Source organism: Oryzias latipes, chromosome 3, assembly GCF_053564925.1.
Source record: "Oryzias latipes strain Hd-rR chromosome 3, Olatipes_Hd-rR_3.1".
Lineage (NCBI taxonomy): Eukaryota > Metazoa > Chordata > Actinopteri > Beloniformes > Adrianichthyidae > Oryzias > Oryzias latipes.
In genome coordinates, this window is record NC_136239.1 from 11786244 (window position 1) to 11806173 (window position 19930).

A 19930-nucleotide genomic window follows, 5' to 3' on the forward strand; every position below is an offset into this window, starting at 1 on the left:
ATACAACAGATTTATATTTGCAGCAGTCACAGTACGGAGACTAAGATAGAGAGGAGAAATGAGCTTGTTTTTCAGGAGAGAAATGAAACATTTCCATTCTCCAGGTTATCATTATCATCAATGCATCATTTTAAACCAGCAGACTTGCAAATATGCATTCTATAATCTTCATACTCTGCTCCATGACCTATAGGGTAACTCTTCTGTCCCTCAAAACTGGCAGTTTTTGAATAGAACATGCATATGATTCTGAAAAGGATATTAAAAGTAATATTGGTCTTGTGGTGAAGAGATTCAGGACGCATTGATAGTAGTTTCCTGAATCATAATCGAATAGAATCACGAGGTGCCTTAAGATTCCCACTCCTACTAAAGCCCCTTCTACATTTTAGGCTGCTGTTGATTTTAAAACAAAAATTTTAATTTTTACATTACTTAATTGTAATTTTGTCAACCATCTGACCGGGATCCCGGTGGCTTGAGCCAGTCACTGCTGTCTTTGATGATGGCAGGGTCCACCCTGGACGGGTCCATTACAGGACCACAGACAGACGGCCTCACACTCACTCCTGAGGGGCAAATTAGAGTCACCAATTAACCTATGATATATGTTTTTGGACAAAAAGAGGTAGCTAGAATGCCCGGAGAAAGCCCAGACACGCTCATGGAGAATAAAGTCCACACAGAAAAGACCCAGACGGGAGTCCAACCAGGATCTTCCTGCTTTGAGGCAACAATTCTAATTACTGCATCACCACGCTGCCCCTGTTTTCTAATTCTAGTTACTAATTTAATCAGTTGATAATCCTCTCAATTATTTTTAATAGAGAAAAATATACAGATGCTGAAACAAGTTTATTTTTCAGTTTACTACAGAACAGAATCAGAAGAATCAGAATCAGAACTAAAGACTGATCATCTTTTGATCTATTGTAAAAGCCTTCCGAGTTGTCTTTTAATTAGGATAATGCTCATTTTAACCCAAATTTTTGATTTGATTTGAAATGATTTGATTTGAAATGGTTTATTTCAAGCAATTAAGTAGAAATAATACACAACAGCAATATAAACATCAGTTATACATTCATATAGTAACTAATCATACTTAGGATAATTAGACATTAATAAATATTGCTTGGAAGGAAGCGAACTTATATAATCCCACCCCATTATACTATAACCATTTTATTACATGATTTATCAATATCCGGTTCCCGGTTTTTATCAGACAGAATTAAAAATCATAAGATATCGATAAAGCGCATGACAAAGATGAATTACTTAAGTATTACGTCAAAAATAACTATTTTAGAAATCAACATGGCAAATGCAGATCAGTCATCTGAAATATATGCAGATTATGTTACTTATAAAAGCCATTCATATGAATAAAACATAATACTATATCAGTAAAGTAGACACAACACTGTTTCAGGAATTTTCATAGCAAAATTTCATCAAGTATCAAAAGATAAAAACATGTGCAAAATTATGCTACATTAGGAAAAATTTTTGAATCAATTTATCAATTTTTGGAGAAAGTGAAGTTATATCATTAAAAGTCAATCAAATTAACAATTTTTAATAAGTGATTAATCATTTGTTTTACTTTTTTTAATTTTTTTTTTTTTTTTTTTTTTTTTTATAATAAAGTAATGCTGTAGGGGAAAAGTAAAAAAGGGTCCATAACTGTCGATTGTCCAAGGTTGGTATTTCTTCTTTTACTGATAACAGCCGTTCTTCTGGGTTCAAAACAGTTAATAGTTCTCTTCGATGTTATGTCTGCAGACATTAGATTCAGGTCCATATCCTTCTTCAGCTGATAACAGCGACGGTGAAAGTTGAGGTCAAGTTGTCTGCAGGTCAGAACTCTGCTGTTATTCAGGTTACGTCAGACATACAGAGAAAGTGAGGAATCCAGGCGTCATATTTCTTGAAATTATTTGGCTCTTTGGTTTATTACTCCATGTTGTTTCAGACGACCGATATTAAACACTTTTCAAAGTCTTTCATGGTGTTCATAACCAGAACCTTGGACCGGTCCGGTGGACCGAGCGGTTTGACGTAAATCCTGCAGCCTTTAACCCAAGTGTTCTCAATCAGCTTACGCTTCCTGAGAAGCCGTGCATGTTTTGAGATTTCAGCATTCCTTCTGGTCAGATGGTCGTTCAGATAAGCAGCCGAACCTTTCAGTTGTTTCCTTTGGGTCATCAAAGCTAGCTTGTGTTTGTGATTAACAAACCTGATGAGGATCGCTGGTTTATCCGTCTCTTTTCTCCTGGGGAGCAGGTGGCAGGTCTCGATGGTATTGAGATCCAGGGAAATCCCTTTAGATGTGAGAAATGAATGTATTTGCTGCTCCAAAGACACTGTAACGATCTCCGTATTAGCTGCCAGCTGCCAGCTACGCTAGCGCTAGCATTAGCAGTGCTTGCTCCTGCTGCATTCAGCTTCGCTTGAGGCTTGATCGGTAATCCAGTGAGAATGACATTATTCATCCTTACTTGCTGATCCACATCGTCCAGTCTTTTCTCCAGAATCCCGACCCGGTTTTCTCGCTGCTCGTTTTGAGCCCGAAATCTTCGGAACTCTTCCATCATTTCCCAAAGTGGCGTTAGCTTAGCCGACACTTGTTCCAGAAAACTTTTCAGCGTTTCTTGAATAATGTCAAGAGTCTTTTTGAGGTCTTCGTATTCCTGGGGTTTCTTCGAGGGCATGGTCAGCTCTCTTTTTTGGGGACCTTTTAAGTAATTTGAAGATAGTTGTATTCGCAGAGAGGCACGCCACGCGTCCTGCTGTGTAATCCCAACAACACGTGTCGTTTTTAAGGATATCGTTTTTGTAGAGCTGCAGTAGTTCATTAGAAATTTGCCCCCACTTTCTGTGGAGTTGCCTCGGAGTTGAGGGCTAGACAGTTGTATGGAGCAACCCCGCCCCTGTTCCTTTCACACATAACAGAGTTGTTTTCATGCCCTTACGCTATAGCTTACAGCCCCTCACACCCCCAACCTAAAATTACCGGTGCAACAAAAACTGCGAGCAATATTGGAGCTATCAAGGCCTACAGTTTGATCCAGGTTCCAGCTCAGACGAGGAAAACAAAGACGTACATGGATCTATTTGTCTGAAAGTGAATGCGGGACAGGGAGCGACACCTGCCAAGTGTACTTTTTACGTTAAAAATAAGCTGTTTTTCAAACAAAGTTTTTTTCATCTGTTCCTGATTCATAACGATTTGAAAAAGAAAAAAACGTAACAGAAATGCAATTTTTATCTTAAGGTTCTTTAAAAATGTTCTCCATCATCAGAAAATGCTACAAGAACTCGTAAAAAACACCAAGAACATGATTTTCATTGGAGTGGTTCTTTAAAAACTTTGAAAAAAGTTAAAAATGTTTTCCTTTACTGAGGTAAGGGTTGGAGTTGAATGAAAAGTCACATAAATAAAATCTTAAATACAAGTTTTTTTAGAACCACATAGATATCATACTATTAAAAAATATCCCAGTCTAGGAAATACAATATATTTAACTTTAACACGCATGATAATATTGTTTACCTATTTGTGTGTACAATAATGTCTTTTTACTGCCTGTCACTACTATTTTTCACATTTGTCCTTATATCTTATCTTACAATTTTTAACACACAAAACATACACACAAAAACCCTCATAATTCAAAATAAGAATGAAAGAATTCTTATTATCAGATTAAAATATTTGAATTCTAGAACAATTAAATCTCTATATTCTGAACTATTAAAAAATATCACAAGGCATGTTTATCATGATGTTATAGAAGCCATATTTTAATAAATTGACTTCAACAGGCAAATGATTGTCCAGTGTGTTTAAGGATTCTTTTAATCTTTGTGGATGACTATATTATAAAAAAACACTGTTACTGAAAAATCCCAGTGAGGTTACAACATCAGCACAAATGAAGCGCAAAAGAAGACATGCAACAATCGTATTCAAATCTAATGAATCGGTAATGTGCTGAATAACTGAGCAAGATGATATTCAGCTCATCAGACAGCCCCTCTCTGTGGCCAAAGGCCCAGCTCTGCAGCAGGATGAGAGACCCCTCAAGCTTCACATCCCTTCATACTTCAGCCACTCTATCATTTTCAAATATGTACAATTAACTGTAAATGACCAGTGACTATATTTAAGAACATGAGCTCATTTACTTTGCTTACATTTGGGCACTTTTCACTTTTAGAAATGGAGCTGAAAGGGACTTTTGCTATTTCTTTTATTTTTGTAACTGATCAATATGTGTGTGGTTGTGCAAAAATCTTGTGGAAAAATATCAGGGGGCCTTGAGGATTTTTTGTGAGATTGGGAAAATGGTAATTTAGGGGTTCATTTTTGGGTTGGAACAATCCTTTTGAGTATGAAAGACTCTAAATTCCCCAAATGCACCATTGGAACCTGAAGGGAAAAAATGCTGGAAATACCAACAAGCTCACACTCATCTCAAATTCAAATGCAACTACAGAGAAAGTTACTCCATAATTTAACACTTTCTGCTCATTGTTTTATCCTACAAGATTTATTATCTTTGCAAGTTTGATTTGTGTTGCAATCTTAGGATATTTGTTCTCATGTTTATACAATGAGACAACAAAGCCAGTAAGCTTTCCTCAAAGAGTTCAAGGAGTGAAAAACTCCTTTCACGAATGCGAGAAAATCTCCAAATGAAAAAGTCTTCTGTATTCTCTGCACTATAGGGCGTACCAGATTATAAGGCACACCATCAAAGAATGTTATATTTTCATAATTATGCCAAATATAAGGCACTTTAAGTAGACAAAAGAGTCAGAGATAAGTCAGTCAGACTTTAGTAACTGTGTTAACAGTTACTCTAGAACTTGTTTGTAACACGCTACACCAGGGGTTCTCCGGTTTTTGTAGTGGAGAAAAATTAAGAACTCAACATTACTGGGGGCCAATTTTGGTGGGAAAAAAAACAGATAAACAAAAAATGTTGTTTTTAATAACTTTATTTTTACAGTTAACCAGGCCCTCCAGATGTTTTCCCATTTGTGGTCAGAGGTTGCTGCCTAGATCTTTTACTTGTCTAGTAATTGTATTGTAGTGATCCTGTCGGTGTGGCTATCCTACCCATGGCAGCAGTGCATTGTGGGGGGTTTTCTGTTTGCTTTGTTGAAACCATGAGTGATTTGGGTATTGTAATGTTCTTTCTTAAAGAACTTTGATTTAAACTGAATGAATCACAAACCAGGCCGGGAAACTGTCTCATTCACTGTTTTACTTCCACCATCTTGAATCTCACACCTATTTCACAAATCCCGCAAGACTTCACAGCAGAACAGGTAGGTATCTTAGCTCAGGGGTCACCAACCCTGTGCCCGCGGGCGCCAGTGCGCCCGCGAGCACCCCTTGTGGCGCCCGCAGGGAATGCACCCAAAAAAAATCTTTTTTTTTTTTTTTTATTGAAGCAAATATTCAACAAACAACCACGGCATGTCTGTCAATGACAACAATATCAATTCTGAGATAAAGGTAGACAAAGAAAACCCAAATATTTAAACAAATATAACTTAAAAAATAATCACTAAAAGTAAGGGTCTATTACAAAAGTTTAAATAGATCAAATAAATTACACAATTTCTGGACATTCTTATGATTCATGTAATGTAAAGATTTTGAGAATAGGTTGAGGTGGTTGAGTAATCCATTAATGTGAGGATTAATATTCCTGTCTGTTTTTATTTACATTTATGTTTAAAAAGTTAAAATTAAGTTAAAGTTACAAAGGTTTAAAAGTTTAGCTTTAGTGTGTTCAATAAATATTTATCTTGTTCGGCTGCAACCTAAAGTCTGTTTTGAAATTAGGCTCCCTCTGCAACTGAGTTTGACCCCCCCCCCCCTGTAATACGAGTCTAGAAAATTCATGCATGTTTTTGTGTGTAAAATGAGCAAATAAAAATAGGGCACAAAAGGAAGTCCTCAAATTGTGTTGTTTTTTTTTTTTTTTTTTTTTGGGGGGGGGGGGGTAGGAGGTTTTTAGTGGCGCCCTTCATACCACTTGGTGCCCATGAAATAGCCCTCGGTCTCAAAAAGGTTGGTGAACCCTGTCTTAGCTAATCACAGTGACACCTAGTGGTCGGAATATTACAGGTATCTCAAGTAAAGACATTTACAATGTTGGTATGTTCTATTCAGCTCTAAAACCGCCTAAAAAAAATCTGAGGACATTGGACTCTGCCATTTTATTGTGCCTCCTGAAACACCAGCTGCCTGGGGTCGTGCGGTGTATGGGGCACGGGTCAGCTCACTTTTTAGCCTGCTAAAACAGTTTAGGCGACAGGCATTAGCACCTCACTACTTGGCAAAGCTGAGTTCTGCTCCACCATGACTTACGTGAGAGAGCAGCCGTTACAGTATCATTTGACAGACTTATTTCTTCAAACTTTTTCTTTTGCTCTGGACAAACAATGTCAGCTACTTTCTTCATGCATTTTTTTTTACAAATTCTCCGTCACTTAAGGCTTGCTACGCCGGGCCATTTCCAAAGCCACAACGTAGCTAGCTTCTGTAACAGCTTCACTGGATTTAGCCATTTTTGTAAACTTTGTCTGCTGTGCAGCATAGCCTCGTCATTGTTGTTAAAGCTTATTGTTGCGCCCCTCGCGGTAAATTTGTCATCGTTTTTGTAATTTGTAACATAGTGACGAATTTTATTGAATTCTTTGAGAATTGCATTCACCTGCTTTTAAATAAGGCACATGACTTTAGCCAGCCCTTGAGGTACGACAAAGTAAGTATTTTTTCTTAGCTTGAAAGCGCCTTTTCTCCTCGCCAACACAACATTTTTCCTCAAAGACATTTTCTGGCTCTCTTATTGAGGGCCACAAAAAACTTTCCTGCGGGCCCCCATTGGCAGTTTGAGAACCCCTGCGCTACACGTGAACTATGTTAGAAGCATTGGCCGCGTCTGTGTATTCACAGCAACCTGCAACTCCCAACCTTGATTGTAACACGTAAACAAAAAACAGTCTGACACCGCTACCTATTAACCCAGTTAGCGTGTTTACAAAACCCAGAGCAACCAATCTTGTTGGCAACACGTTAAAACACAGACTGAACACTCTAAACGAACGCTTGTGTGACAACACTAACTCCCAATCTTGATTGTAACATGTAAAAGAACACAGTTTGACACCGCTACATGTTAGCCACATAAGCATATTCACAATAACACCCAAGTGTTTTTGCAACACGTAAATAAGCAGATTGATGCAGCTAAAACAACGTTTCTGTGACTACCCTAGCTCCCAACCTTGTTACTAACACCTATACAAACCATAGCTTAACATCGCTACACGTTAGCCACAATAGCGTATTTACAATACCTGAAACTCCCAAGATTGTTTCCAACACATAAAAAAGGAGGCTGATACCACTAAAACAAAATATTACTGTGACAACACTAACTCCCCACCTTGATTATAGCATGTAAAAAAAAAAACGTTTCTACACCGCTACATGTTAGCTGCATTAGCATACTCACAATAACATCCAACTTTGCTTGCAACAGGCCGAACAAAAAACTGATATCGCTAAAATAAACGCTACTGTGCCTATCCTTACTCCCAACCTTGTTAGTATTAAGTAAAAAAAAAAAGTCTGACATTGTGACACAGCAGCGTTAGCGTATTCACAATAAAACTGTACGTCACCAAATTCAGTAAACACAACCAGAAAACAATCCATTTAAAAGGAGCAACAGATTATAAGGCACACTGTTTTTGTCTCAAGTGCGCCTTATGGTGCAGAAAATAGTCAAAAGGTACATTTTGTGATGCACAACAACATTGTGATTAAAATGCCCTAATTTTGTACGACTGATATTTCACTCACACGTCATCAAAAATAAGCTTCTTGTGCAATTCTGTCCTCACAAAACTAATTCGAACAAAAGAATTTAGCAGATCGCACTGCTGTCAGCAGCTGAAAAGCAAAGGAGGGTATGATTTAATGTTACTGGCAGGATTTCAGATGTAAGCAGCTACTGCTTTTAGTGTCTCTGAACACATGTTGAGCCTAGCAAGATGACATTAATCCATGCTGTGTTGTGCCAACAAAAGAAGGATGCCTTTTTTATACTGCAATATATATGCCGTTCTTATGTGAAACAAGGAATGGGGTACCGTAAAAGTACATTTAGTCGAAATGCATTATGAAGGAGGCATGTGACCAAAGTTTAAATAATTGATAAATCAACATCCTAGTCTCTTTAAAGATTTGAGAGGATCGAGCATCTTTCTGAGATATAAATATGCCTAAGTGTTTTTGCTGTATCTGACACCTTTTAGATGGCTGTTGTAGGTTTGCTGCAATGCCAGCCAGCAGAAATGAGCCCCAGTCAGTGGGAGGCCTCATTCGATCTGATTCCAGTGCAGAGGCAGCCTCTCCCTCCATCATGGCTATCATGGCAGCCTTGCTGCTACAAACCGGAGCCTCGTACACTCATTTCTTTTGATTAAGTCAGCCTCTCATCCTCACTAGAGAGCATTTCCACATCAGTTAACAAACTCTACAGTTCAGAAAACACCTGTCATAATAAACTTGTTCCTGCCGTCTTGAGGGTTGACAGAATGCGATGATTAACAGTTAAGGTGAACTGTTAAAGCTAAAAAGAGACAAGGGAAGTGTTTAAATCTTCAAGCCCAGAAGGTTAGGTTTGTGTTTCGCTGCGATATTCTGCATTGCTTTTGGCAAAGGCATTAGCTGCACGGAGAAGTGGCGTTTGAATCACTTAACAGCACAGCTTGACACAATGCTGTCAGATTTCACAACATTTTAGAAAACTGCACATATTGATTTGATTTGTAGGTTGTCACCGGAAAAAAATTTAAATAGAGGGACAATTGCAACATAATGCTGCGAAGTGGGAGGTGCAGGTTGTACAGGAGGAGTTTTTTGCCTACTTTTGTTCAGAGCACGTGATTGCAGAGAAGCAAACCACAACCAAATGGACTACTGTATTTCCCGCATTATGAGCCTTGATTTTATACAGTGCACCTTTTTCCAGGTTGCCTTATATATATATATGGATTAATACTGAATGTGCTTAATGGTGTCGAAGAGGTATACAGTGTTATTTTTTAAAAATTTTTTTTACTTGTCCTGTCCAACAGGTGGGCAGGCAGATGAGAACTGAGGGCCTCTTGTGTTGGACATATTTTGCTTTAACAATAGGGGTTATTAATCTTCAGACAAACCAAAGGTATGTCTGAATAAACCCCTTTTGTAATTGAGGCCAAACTTTATCAATTTCAACCATGTTTGAAAATCTTTGGTGTTTGACCGGACGGAAAAGGAAAGATGGGAAGAAGAGAGAGGGATGTTAGAGGGGGGTTGGGGGGGGTAGGAGGGTGATGATAGGAGGGGAGGGGGGATAAGACAATGAAGCAGCATAGAGCAGACAAGTTTACTGGTTGTTTATCGTTACGGTAAGGTTCAAATGTAGTACAAAAATGGCGGGGCCTTATATACAGTGTTATGTCAAAATGTTCAGTTAGGTGTTATTGAAAATTTGATAGCATAATTAAAATCCTTTTTTTCACCAAAACTGTTAAAACGCAATGCGTGGCGGCAGTGAGTCAGGCGGTAGAGCAGGTTGTCCAATGACCGAAGGGTCGGCGGCTCAATCCACGCTCCCCCCAGTCAACTGACGTGTGTCCTTGGGCAAGACACTTCACCCTCCCTGTCTCCAGTGCAGCTCCACTGGTGTGTGAATGTGTATGAATGTTGAAACCGGCAGCCACACCTCTGTCAGTCTGCTCCAGGGCAGCTGAAGCTACCTTAGTAGTTACCAACAACAAGTATGAATGAGGAGTGAATGAATAACGGACAAATTGTAAGAGGATAATCTCAAACTTTGAGCACCAAGAAAAAGCGCAGATAAATCTAATCTATTATTATTATCCTTGTGATCTATATTCACCAATTCAAAGAGCATCAATGCGCACTAGTTTTTCGCAGAGACTTCTAGGACATTTCTAGGGCACTCAATTTTGGAATTGTAAATTCAGCCATCATACCCTCTTTTTCCTTTTCTAAAAATGGTGAACACACTATGTAGTGAACTATGCAGTGAGTAGTAAAGGAATTCAGTCACACCCTACTTTTGTTTTCCTTAATCCACATTATAGTTTGGTGCACCTTGTATATGATTTAATTTCAAAAGTAGACCATTCATTGATGGTGTCCCTTAAAATCTGATTTAATTTATAGAGTAGAAAATACAGTAATCTGATTAAAGCAAACAAAAGAAGGAAAAAAACTGGAAAAACAGCACTGTTGTAATGCATTTGCCATATAAGATATAACAATCTCCAGTTCTAAAAGTGGACCAGTTAAAAGTCATGACCTGAAGTGGTAGATGGTTACATTGATTCACAACAGAAATCAATTAACTAAAACAGTATAACTGTAGTAATTTAACATTTTAACAACTCTCAAATGTTTGATTACACCGGCTGAATGCCAAACACTCTCTTTTTTGTTTTTATAAAGAGAAGCAGATGGTCACTTTCTGGACAAACATTTTCTCTGTGTGTTGATCCATTCTGCTTTAGGAGAATGCTTGAGATTGATGATGGCTGGGTCATCCCGGCAGGACCTTTGTGCTTCGGCGCTCAGACATGGGGTTAAAAATAATAATAAAATGCTCAGACTTAGCTTTGCTTTCCTCCATACTGTCCATTCATCCATCAGTCTGTCATCTTTTTTAGGGTTGGTGAAGGGTGGGAGCCTACGTTGCAGCTGTCATTGAGATGGATCAACGTTTGGACAGGTCATTGGTACATTGTAGGGCCAGAAGACACAATCAAAACATGTACCCACACCAGTGACAGTGATATTATTTTCAGTGGTATACACGCAGCATGTTGCTTTTCATTTTGGCTTTTAAAATGAATGTTTTGATAATGTCTACACTGCAAACGGGGTCATGTCTTTGACAAAATTCCGTCTTCCAGTGATAAATTCACAACGGTTCTGTCTCAAAAATGTTGAAATTGTGTTTTTCATGGAACTTGAAAATGGCAATGCAAAGTTTAGGTGTTGTCAGAAGTGTGTTTAATTGTTGCTTTTTAAAGTTTTTTTTTTACATAGATGTAACATTTCATTATAAAATTCATATTTTTTATACTAAATTATGTTTTGGTTGTAACAGCGGTAGGGCAGTCGACCTTTGATTGGAAGATGATGGCAGCGGAGCTGGCATCAGTTTGTTAATGTGTCTGTCTGTGTATGGCTGAATGGAACTGTGACTGTAAAGCACTTTGGGCCTTTGAGTTCTACAAGTATTTACCATGTACCATTTTAACACATCAAAGTTCCAATTATTCAATCTCAAGACTCTTAAAAGATCCACTCCGATGAAACTGGTGTTTTTGGTGTGTTTATCATGTCCTCCTGGCACTTTTCTGGTGATGGAGGACATTTATAATGTGCTTAAAATTGTGTTTCTGAATATTTCTTTATTCAAATCATTGGGATTCAGGAGCAGACAAAAGAAAAATGCTGTGTGACATTGAAGCTAGAATTGGCGGACCACAATCTCTCCGCTCCGCTCCATTCTGATGCATCTAGACGACATCAAGATCCATGTACATCTTTGTCCCGACAGTCCCGCCCACAACTCATAAGTGAATTTCTAATGAAGTACTGTCACTCTGCACAAACTAAGTCCAAAAAACCCTTTTTTCACTGTGTTTGGCAAAAAATGTCATATTAAAAGACCCCTGGGGAAGATTTTGAAATAGCTCAGAAGATGATTGGAGTGAAGCTTTCATGTAAAAAATTCAGATTTAAGACTTTAATTCTATTAAACAGCTCTATATGTGACTTTATTGTGACCAATAATTGTTTCTCTGTCTTCTTTTTTTCTTTTTACAGAGAACACAGACACCAGATGAACTATGAATGCCGAACACAATGATTTCCTCCCTCCAGCATCAGACAATGAGAGGTCATAGACTGAAGGGGGCATTGTCGAACCCCCTTTTCGTGCTGCTTTTGGCCCTTCACATCCTGGTGGTGGCTGGGTTAGTCCGCGCTCAGACTTGCCCTTCAGTCTGTTCATGCAGCAACCAATTTAGTAAAGTCATATGTACTCGCCGGAGTCTACGGGATGTCCCAGATGGCATTTCTACCAACACCCGCTACCTGAACCTTCAGGATAATCTCATTCAGGTCATCAAGGTAGACAGTTTCAAGCATCTACGTCATCTGGAAATTCTGCAGCTCAGTAAGAATCACATTCGCAGCATTGAAATTGGCGCCTTCAATGGCCTCGCCAGTCTCAACACTTTGGAACTTTTTGACAACCGGCTAACGACAATCCCTAATGGAGCATTTGAGTACTTGTCTAAGCTGAAGGAATTGTGGCTACGAAACAACCCCATTGAAAGTATACCATCTTATGCCTTCAATCGAGTTCCATCGCTTCGGAGGTTAGATCTTGGTGAGCTCAAACGTCTGTCCTACATTTCTGAGTTGGCTTTTAAGGACTTGAGCAACCTGCGCTACCTAAACCTGGGAATGTGCAACCTTAAGGAAATACCTAACATCATACCTTTAGTTAAGCTGGAAGAGCTGGAAATGTCCGGAAACCAACTCACTGTAATAAAGCCCAGTTCGTTCACAGGGCTAGCCAATCTCCAGAAGCTGTGGATGATGCACTCCCAGGTCCAAACCATTGAGAGGAATTCCTTTGATGATCTTCAATCACTGGTGGAGCTCAACCTGGCTCACAACAACCTCACCTTTCTACCACATGACCTCTTCACACCATTGCACCACCTGGAGAGAGTCCATCTCCATCACAACCCTTGGAACTGCAACTGTGATATTCTGTGGCTCAGCTGGTGGCTCAAGGAAACTGTACCTGCCAATACCAGCTGCTGTGCACGCTGCCACACTCCTTCGGTCTTTAAAGGTCGCTACATCGGGGAGCTGGACCATAGCTACTTTCAGTGTGATGTTCCTGTTATTGTGGAGCCACCCAGCGACTTGAATGTGACAGAAGGCATGGGAGCCGAGCTAAAATGCCGTACAAACTCCATGACCTCCATCAGCTGGCTCACACCAAATGGCTCTATGGTGACACACGGAGCCTATAAAGTACGTTTGTCTGTACTCAATGATGGGACGCTGAACTTCACCAGCGTCACAATGCAGGACACTGGGACCTACACCTGCATGGTTAGCAACACAGCGGGCAACATTTCTGCTTCTGCTGTGCTTAATGTCACTTCTGTGGAAAACAACGGGGTGACCTATTTCACCACAGTCACCGTGGAGACCATTGAAACTCCTGGGGAGGATAGCCAAACACCACTTCCCCCATTTGGATGGGTGTCATCCTCCACTACAAAGGGTCCTCCTGTTTCAACAAGGACCACAGAGTGGACTTACATCATTCCGGTTACTTCTACGGACGGAGAGGGAGCCCTGAACGGCCTGGATGAGGTCATGAAAACGACCAAGATCATCATCGGCTGTTTTGTGGCCATCACACTGATGGCCGCAGTTCTGCTGGTTATTTTCTACAAGATGAGGAAGCAGCATAACCAGCAGGACCCGGATGGTCCCGCCTCCTCCATGGAGGTCATTACTGTTGAAGAAGAGCTTGCAGGTGTTGCTGCAATGGAGAGACACCTATCGCTGCCCCCTTTGGAGCACTACAACCACTACAATACATACAAGAGCACTTATCACCACGCTCCTATGCTCAGTACCATACACAGCTCAGCCACACAGGAACCGTTACTGATTCAAGCCTGCTCGAAAGACAATGTGCAAGAGACCCAAATCTGATTTCAGCTTGACTGCATATCCTGTATCACCAGTTTATAACATGGAATGAAACGGACCAAAAAAATGAGGATGAATAGATTTAAATGCTGTTGACTCAACATTTTATGTTAATAGCGGCACTTAATCAGCATTTAACAAAAGGATGACACATAATACTTTGAAAAAGTATTTTCACCAACACAAAGATTATTTATTCAAGATATGTCTAGTTGCTAAATGAAAAAAAAACTATTTGTGATAGCTTTTCTGCTCATTTCTTTTCTCTATATGTGTAAAACTGCACAAGGGAAAGAATGGTTTACTAATGGTGATAATAATGGCATGTGATGCAGCTTTGGAGCCCACCGGTTTACTTTTTGAGTTTAATTTTTCTCCATTGATTAATATGCATCATTGAAGTCTTTTTTTTTTATCCGATATGAGTTAAATTTACATGACATCAAACAAAAAGGGGGATTATTTCATCACCATATTCAAGCTGTCTGTCAACGTGAGATTAGATCTTCTAATGTCTGAGCTCTGGATGATATCACAGTGAAACCAGCATGCCTGCAGAGCAAAGCTGCCAAATGAGTAAATATGCATTTCCCCCGTGGCTCCTAAACATCCGCCATACATCCTTCACTTTAATTAAGATTAAGGTCTTGCTCCCACTTCCCCTCCACACACTTCTCTGCACTGTTTACTCTCAATCTTTTCTCCTTCGAGCCCTGCTTTATCTTAGAATTCTTCATTTTCCCATTCAACGCTCGATCTTCCTTCTCTCTTTTTTTTTCCTTCCTTGTTCTTTTGCTTCCTTGATTGTCTCTCTGTCATTGAGCACAGGCGTGGTCCTCACCCTTCACCATATCTCATTTGTCAAGCTTTATCCACGAGCGGGAGCCTCAACTATTGCTTAGGAAAATGAAGGGTAGCATAAGGCTTTGGTTTGTCACCCCCACCCCCCACCCCCCGTTAACCTGGTAATGATTTACATAAACTCTGAGTCACAGTACGTTGCTATCACTCTGGGGTCACATGCGCTCAGGCGCTGAAAGTCCATCTGTTAGTACCGATAAAAAGGCAAATGAGGCTGCTTCGTAATGTACTGTGACCCCGTCAGACAAAAATGCAGGCAGGGATAACACAGTCACCGAAGCAGCTAGAAATGTGACAAAATAAGAGAAGATGATGATTAATCTGTATCAGCAGTCGAAACAAGCTGATGAAAAAAACTGCAGGAGATGTTGTGCCTAATATGTAACAGGAGGAAAGGCCTTTGATATTGAAGAGACCCCTGCTCAGTCTAATTTTTGGCAGAGGAAAAAAACACACAGACTCTTTGATGTTGCATCATTTATAAACCACAGAAACCTTGTTTGTCCTGCAGTCTGTTTGCAAGCGGCTTTTCTCCTTTAGTCTGTCAGAGGGGAAGGCTTAGGCATGTGGAAAATAATGATTTTATATATATATATATATATATATATATATATATATATATATATATATATATATATATATTATAAGGCTAAATGGTGTTTGAATTGGCTGGGATGGAGGGACAAACCTAAAACAGTCAGGTGGGGGCTCCTCAAACAGAGATATTACAGATATAAGAAGAAAGAAGTGGAAAAATAGATAAGAAGAACTAAGGAGAAGAACTAGCCATCAGGCAGTCGCCATGGAAACAGTGACCTTGTGCAGAAAGTAAAAAGAGGTAGACAAGCAATTCACTTTGGTCTCTGTGCAACAAGCATATTTTAATTTCCCACTTGTAATTTCACAAATGGGCCTGATAATCAGGGGGAAAAAATGGAATCTGATTTTACAGATGGGATTTGACTCACACATGACATCATGGTGACAGGCAACAGTGAGTTTGAATGTTTAAACATGAATCTCCTCGTGATAGGAACAACTGGAAAACACGACAGTCGGTTCAGGCAGCCGTCACTGGCTCCCATCTACCAACTCAAAGCCTTCTGTGTATCTTTCTGCTAAAAGAAGCTGGGAGCAAAGATGGGGAGGCCAAATGTGTCCCACAGCAAACATCTTCTGATGAAATATATTTTGGTTGGCTAGAGCCAGGGTGCTAACAGCCCAAATGGGCCAGCAAACACAATACAGGGCTGAAGCACATATTTTGAGGGTCTCAAGATTCCATTACAAATGTTTATTTCTTGCAGTACTAAAAAAAGTTTGTTTTGACGATTTCTTTATTTTGTCAATAATTATACTAATATTGACTCGTAGCTCCGCCCCTGTTTGAGTTGGTCCGTGTGCAATGGAGCAGCTGAAAGAGAAACGTACTTATCACCAGCCCTGCAAAAAGACATTCTCAATGACAATACAAGCATGTCAATACTTCAATTATTCAGTAAACCATTCTTTCCCTTTTCACTATTTTGTTTTTCAATGCTCAATTCCTTTTCGGTGCTTTAGGTGGCTTAATGATTCAATGTTGATGCTGGCTACAGTGGAAAAAAAAAAAGATTCCGATTTTTTTATAGACATTCGGGGGTTGTGATTTATTCAAAATGAATAGAGTCATTGTGCATTGGTATGTGCTTTAGCAGGTTGGTTTACATGGGGCGGATTTTTGAGCCTAAGGATGAAAGCGAATGGCGACTAACGTGCAGAATGTTGGACTTGACATACCAGCAGACTGAGCTTGATTTTTGTGCAAACCCCTTAGCCAAGGTGATCAAATTCTTTCGTGATTTTCTGCCAACTGTCCATTTGTGGGGAGGGTTACTGTTTGTGGGAACAGTCTCTCATTTTTTGGAGAGAATAATCATCACATGATTACATTTTTATAAAACAAGCAAAAAAGTAAAAAAACATGATTAAAAAAAATGAACTTAAAGATCATAATTTTACATGTGCTTCAATTGTTAAAAAAACAAAAAGAAACCCAAAAACAAGAAGAAAGAAAAAGACTGTGCTTGTATGGAGTCAAATTTTCCTGAGGATGATGTTCATTATTGATAAATGAGATTGTAGTTCATACTGTACATGAATACAAATAAAATTGCAATTCTCTTTTTTTCAGTAGACTTCATGGAGTGCATCATTTGCTGGAGATGTTCTTGTCACCTTTGTTTGATTTGTACATGAAGAGATGCACATTGATTTGGGGGGAAAAACAGACGGCTAAGAAGCTATCAGAGTGCTGAAACCAAAGCTGTGGATTATTTTCAGATCTCAGAGCACTGGATCTTTTCAGGAGAAAAGGAAAGTGCTCCCTCTGTGTTACACATAGAAAGTTGCATTCTTTTATCTAACATGAATTACCCCATCTGTTTGACAGAATCAGTTTATTCATACTGCCAACTCAATATGTCCTTGAAAGAATGTGTGGAGAACATAGTTATGGTCGCAAAAAATGTCAGCTTTTTTTCTGACACTTTGAGATTTTTTTCTCTCTGAATCCACTGGTCTCAATATCTGCTGAAGGAAATATTCTATGCTAAAGAAGAAAGACAGAAAGAGAATTGTGAATTTGTTCGTCATAATGACGTCCCCACCATGCAAAAGGCACAAAATCACAACTGCCTTTCAAACTCCTCCATTGCAGCCACAAAGTACTTGGAAAGGGTTCCCCAGCAATGTGAACCAAAGCGTCATTCACCCTGTATTCACCAAGGAGTCTGTTTTGCATTTATTTAAAATTATTATTTAGCTGCAACTGTCAAATTCCACCACATCTACAGAGCAAATCAAAAATGTTCCTTCTAAGTGCAAAAACTTCATGTTTGACCCATGTGTGCTGTGTTCACGACAAACCCCATCTGTGCGGCAAATTTGCTGCTGGATGCTTATCCAAAAATATGTTCATAAACTAGATGCTCCCACCGTGTGTGGGAGGAGCCACTGTCCTAAGGTTTTCAGCCATGTCACTACATGGAAGCAGTGTCTGATTTCCTGGTGTATACATTAACCCTTTAACTGCCTGCTCAACCAAACGGTTGAGCAAACTTTGAGTCACCATATTTTTATTAGAGAAGTTTCTAACTTAACTCAAACTGATTTAGCCATCTCAACCAATTGGTAGAAGCATGCAAAGCTAAAGAAAACCAACAGATGGCACTGTGTCAGTCAGTGGTTGCTTGCCCAACGTCTTTGACTGACAAGCAAGTCACAACTTGAAAATGATCATACACATTTTCTTCCTTTTTATGAAAATTTGAAAGGTAGGAATATTTTTCTTACTTGGAATTATTAGTAAAGGCGTTAATCAACAGAAATATGTTCTTAGATAAACAAAAATAAACAAATTTCTGTTTGTAATAATTTTTTTAAAACATGCTCTACCAAACGGTTGATTTGTCACTTTATGGTATAAGTAACAAAATCAAGCCAATGTTAAATAAAGGGACTGTTTGTCATAAAATCAGTTAAAACAACCTTCTAAATCATCCATTACTAAAGAAATATTCATTAACACATCATAAATAATAATTTAAAATACATAATACTGTATAGTTTTGTTTATTTATGAGTTTATATCAGCTGGTGTGTAAATAAATAAAAAATCAAGATTACTACAACCAATTCATTTAAAACTAAACAAAAAAAGCTGCAATAATAATATTAACAACATTTACAAAAGTTTTTTATCATTTTCTTTTGTTTTACAACTAGTAGACAGTAAAACATTCTACAGTGCAAGACCATGACAAAGTCCACATGAATCAGATGCAGATCTGTATGACAGTGATGATGACCCAACGGAGGATCCTGATTATCAATCCACTCATGCAAAGGGCATTGGTGACAGTTCTTTTGAATCCATGGATGAAGAAGAATCTCTTTCAACAAGCAGATCATCTACACTGCCACCTCATAAGAAGAACTGAAAAAGCCAACACACGCCATTCTACCCCACCAAGAATAGCCTGTCTCCTCCAATTTTGTTGGAGGAGACAGGCTATTCTCCTGACTCAATATCCCCCTCTAACCCAAGCAAAACCATAAGAAGAATATGGAAGCATGAGGACATTGAGGAATTCAAGGTTCCAGAATCAAGATTTGAGCCTCCTGAGGATGTACACACACCCTTCCAATACTTCAAAATGCTTCTCACTGATGAAATGATTGAGCATATTGCTTATAGTACAAATCTACAAAGCTAAAGAGATCTCTTTGATATGCTGGTGCACCTGTACAAGACCTGTACAATTAAATCTAGGTGACGGTACACTCCCCTGTTTGGATACATCATCGATTTGTGTGTCACTTATTCATGGCTGGTCTACAAGAGGGACCTACTGAAGCAAAAACCAGTGTTACTCAAAAGGTTCTGCCTGGCTGTTGCACACAGTTTAAATAAGATCAACAAGCAAGCAATCAAAGTTGGCTGACCATCATTGAGCTCTCTGCCACAGATGTGGAAAGGCCACACACGAAGACCATCACGACCAAAACAACAGTGTGCACTACGACAACATGGTGCAGCGCCTCTTCATTCTGACAAGCTGGGACGATGAAACTACGGCCCAAATAGGTCAAGATGTCAGAAATACGTTTTCTGTGTTTCATTCCAAACCAAGAATCTTTTTATGAAATACCATCAAAAGTGAGTCAATATCCAAAATCGTTGTAGTGTCAAACAACTTCTAGGAAATATAGGTCAAAATTTGCTTTGTTTTAAAAAAGTTCAATGTTTGAGGCATGATAAAAAGAATGGACACAAATGCCCTTAATATTGAGTGTTAATAATGTCTAAATAAATTGGTTTACATGATTTTTTCAAATATTTGTTGTATCTGTATGAAATTTTGCACTTTTACCATTAAAGGACATCTCAACCGTTTGGTAGAGGTCATTATTTAAGAAACTAAAAGGTCAATTAAAAAAAACTAAACAGATTGTGGTCATTACTTACCTAAAGCAATAAGAAATGCAAACAAATAATTTTTTGATAGCTTTTTTCTTGGTGGGGTAGTTAAAGGGTTAAGACACTAATGACTTTGAGAGATCAGGTTTGTTTATTTTTAAAGAGCTCTGCAAAAGCATCGGTAATCAAGTCTCCGTGTCTGGGTTCATGAGATCTTTCGGAGATTCTCCCATTATGGTGAGCTTTAA

At 38.9% G+C, this 19930-nt stretch overlaps 1 protein-coding gene across 4 annotated transcripts in view; it reads left to right on the forward strand.

Moving 5' to 3' along the window:
* The window catches only part of lrrc4cb (leucine rich repeat containing 4C, genome duplicate b), an 82169-nt gene extending 62511 nt beyond the window's left edge, over positions 1-19658 (forward strand). For all 4 annotated transcript variants that reach the window (XM_078945016.1, XM_078945017.1, XM_004066847.5 and 1 more), the window contains one exon: positions 11942-19658. In XM_078945016.1, the coding sequence (XP_078801142.1) occupies positions 11969-13864 (1896 nt within the window). In that variant the 5' untranslated portion in view covers positions 11942-11968 and the 3' untranslated portion in view covers positions 13865-19658. The remainder of the gene's footprint in view (positions 1-11941) is intronic.
* Positions 19659-19930: the final 272 nt, after the last annotated feature.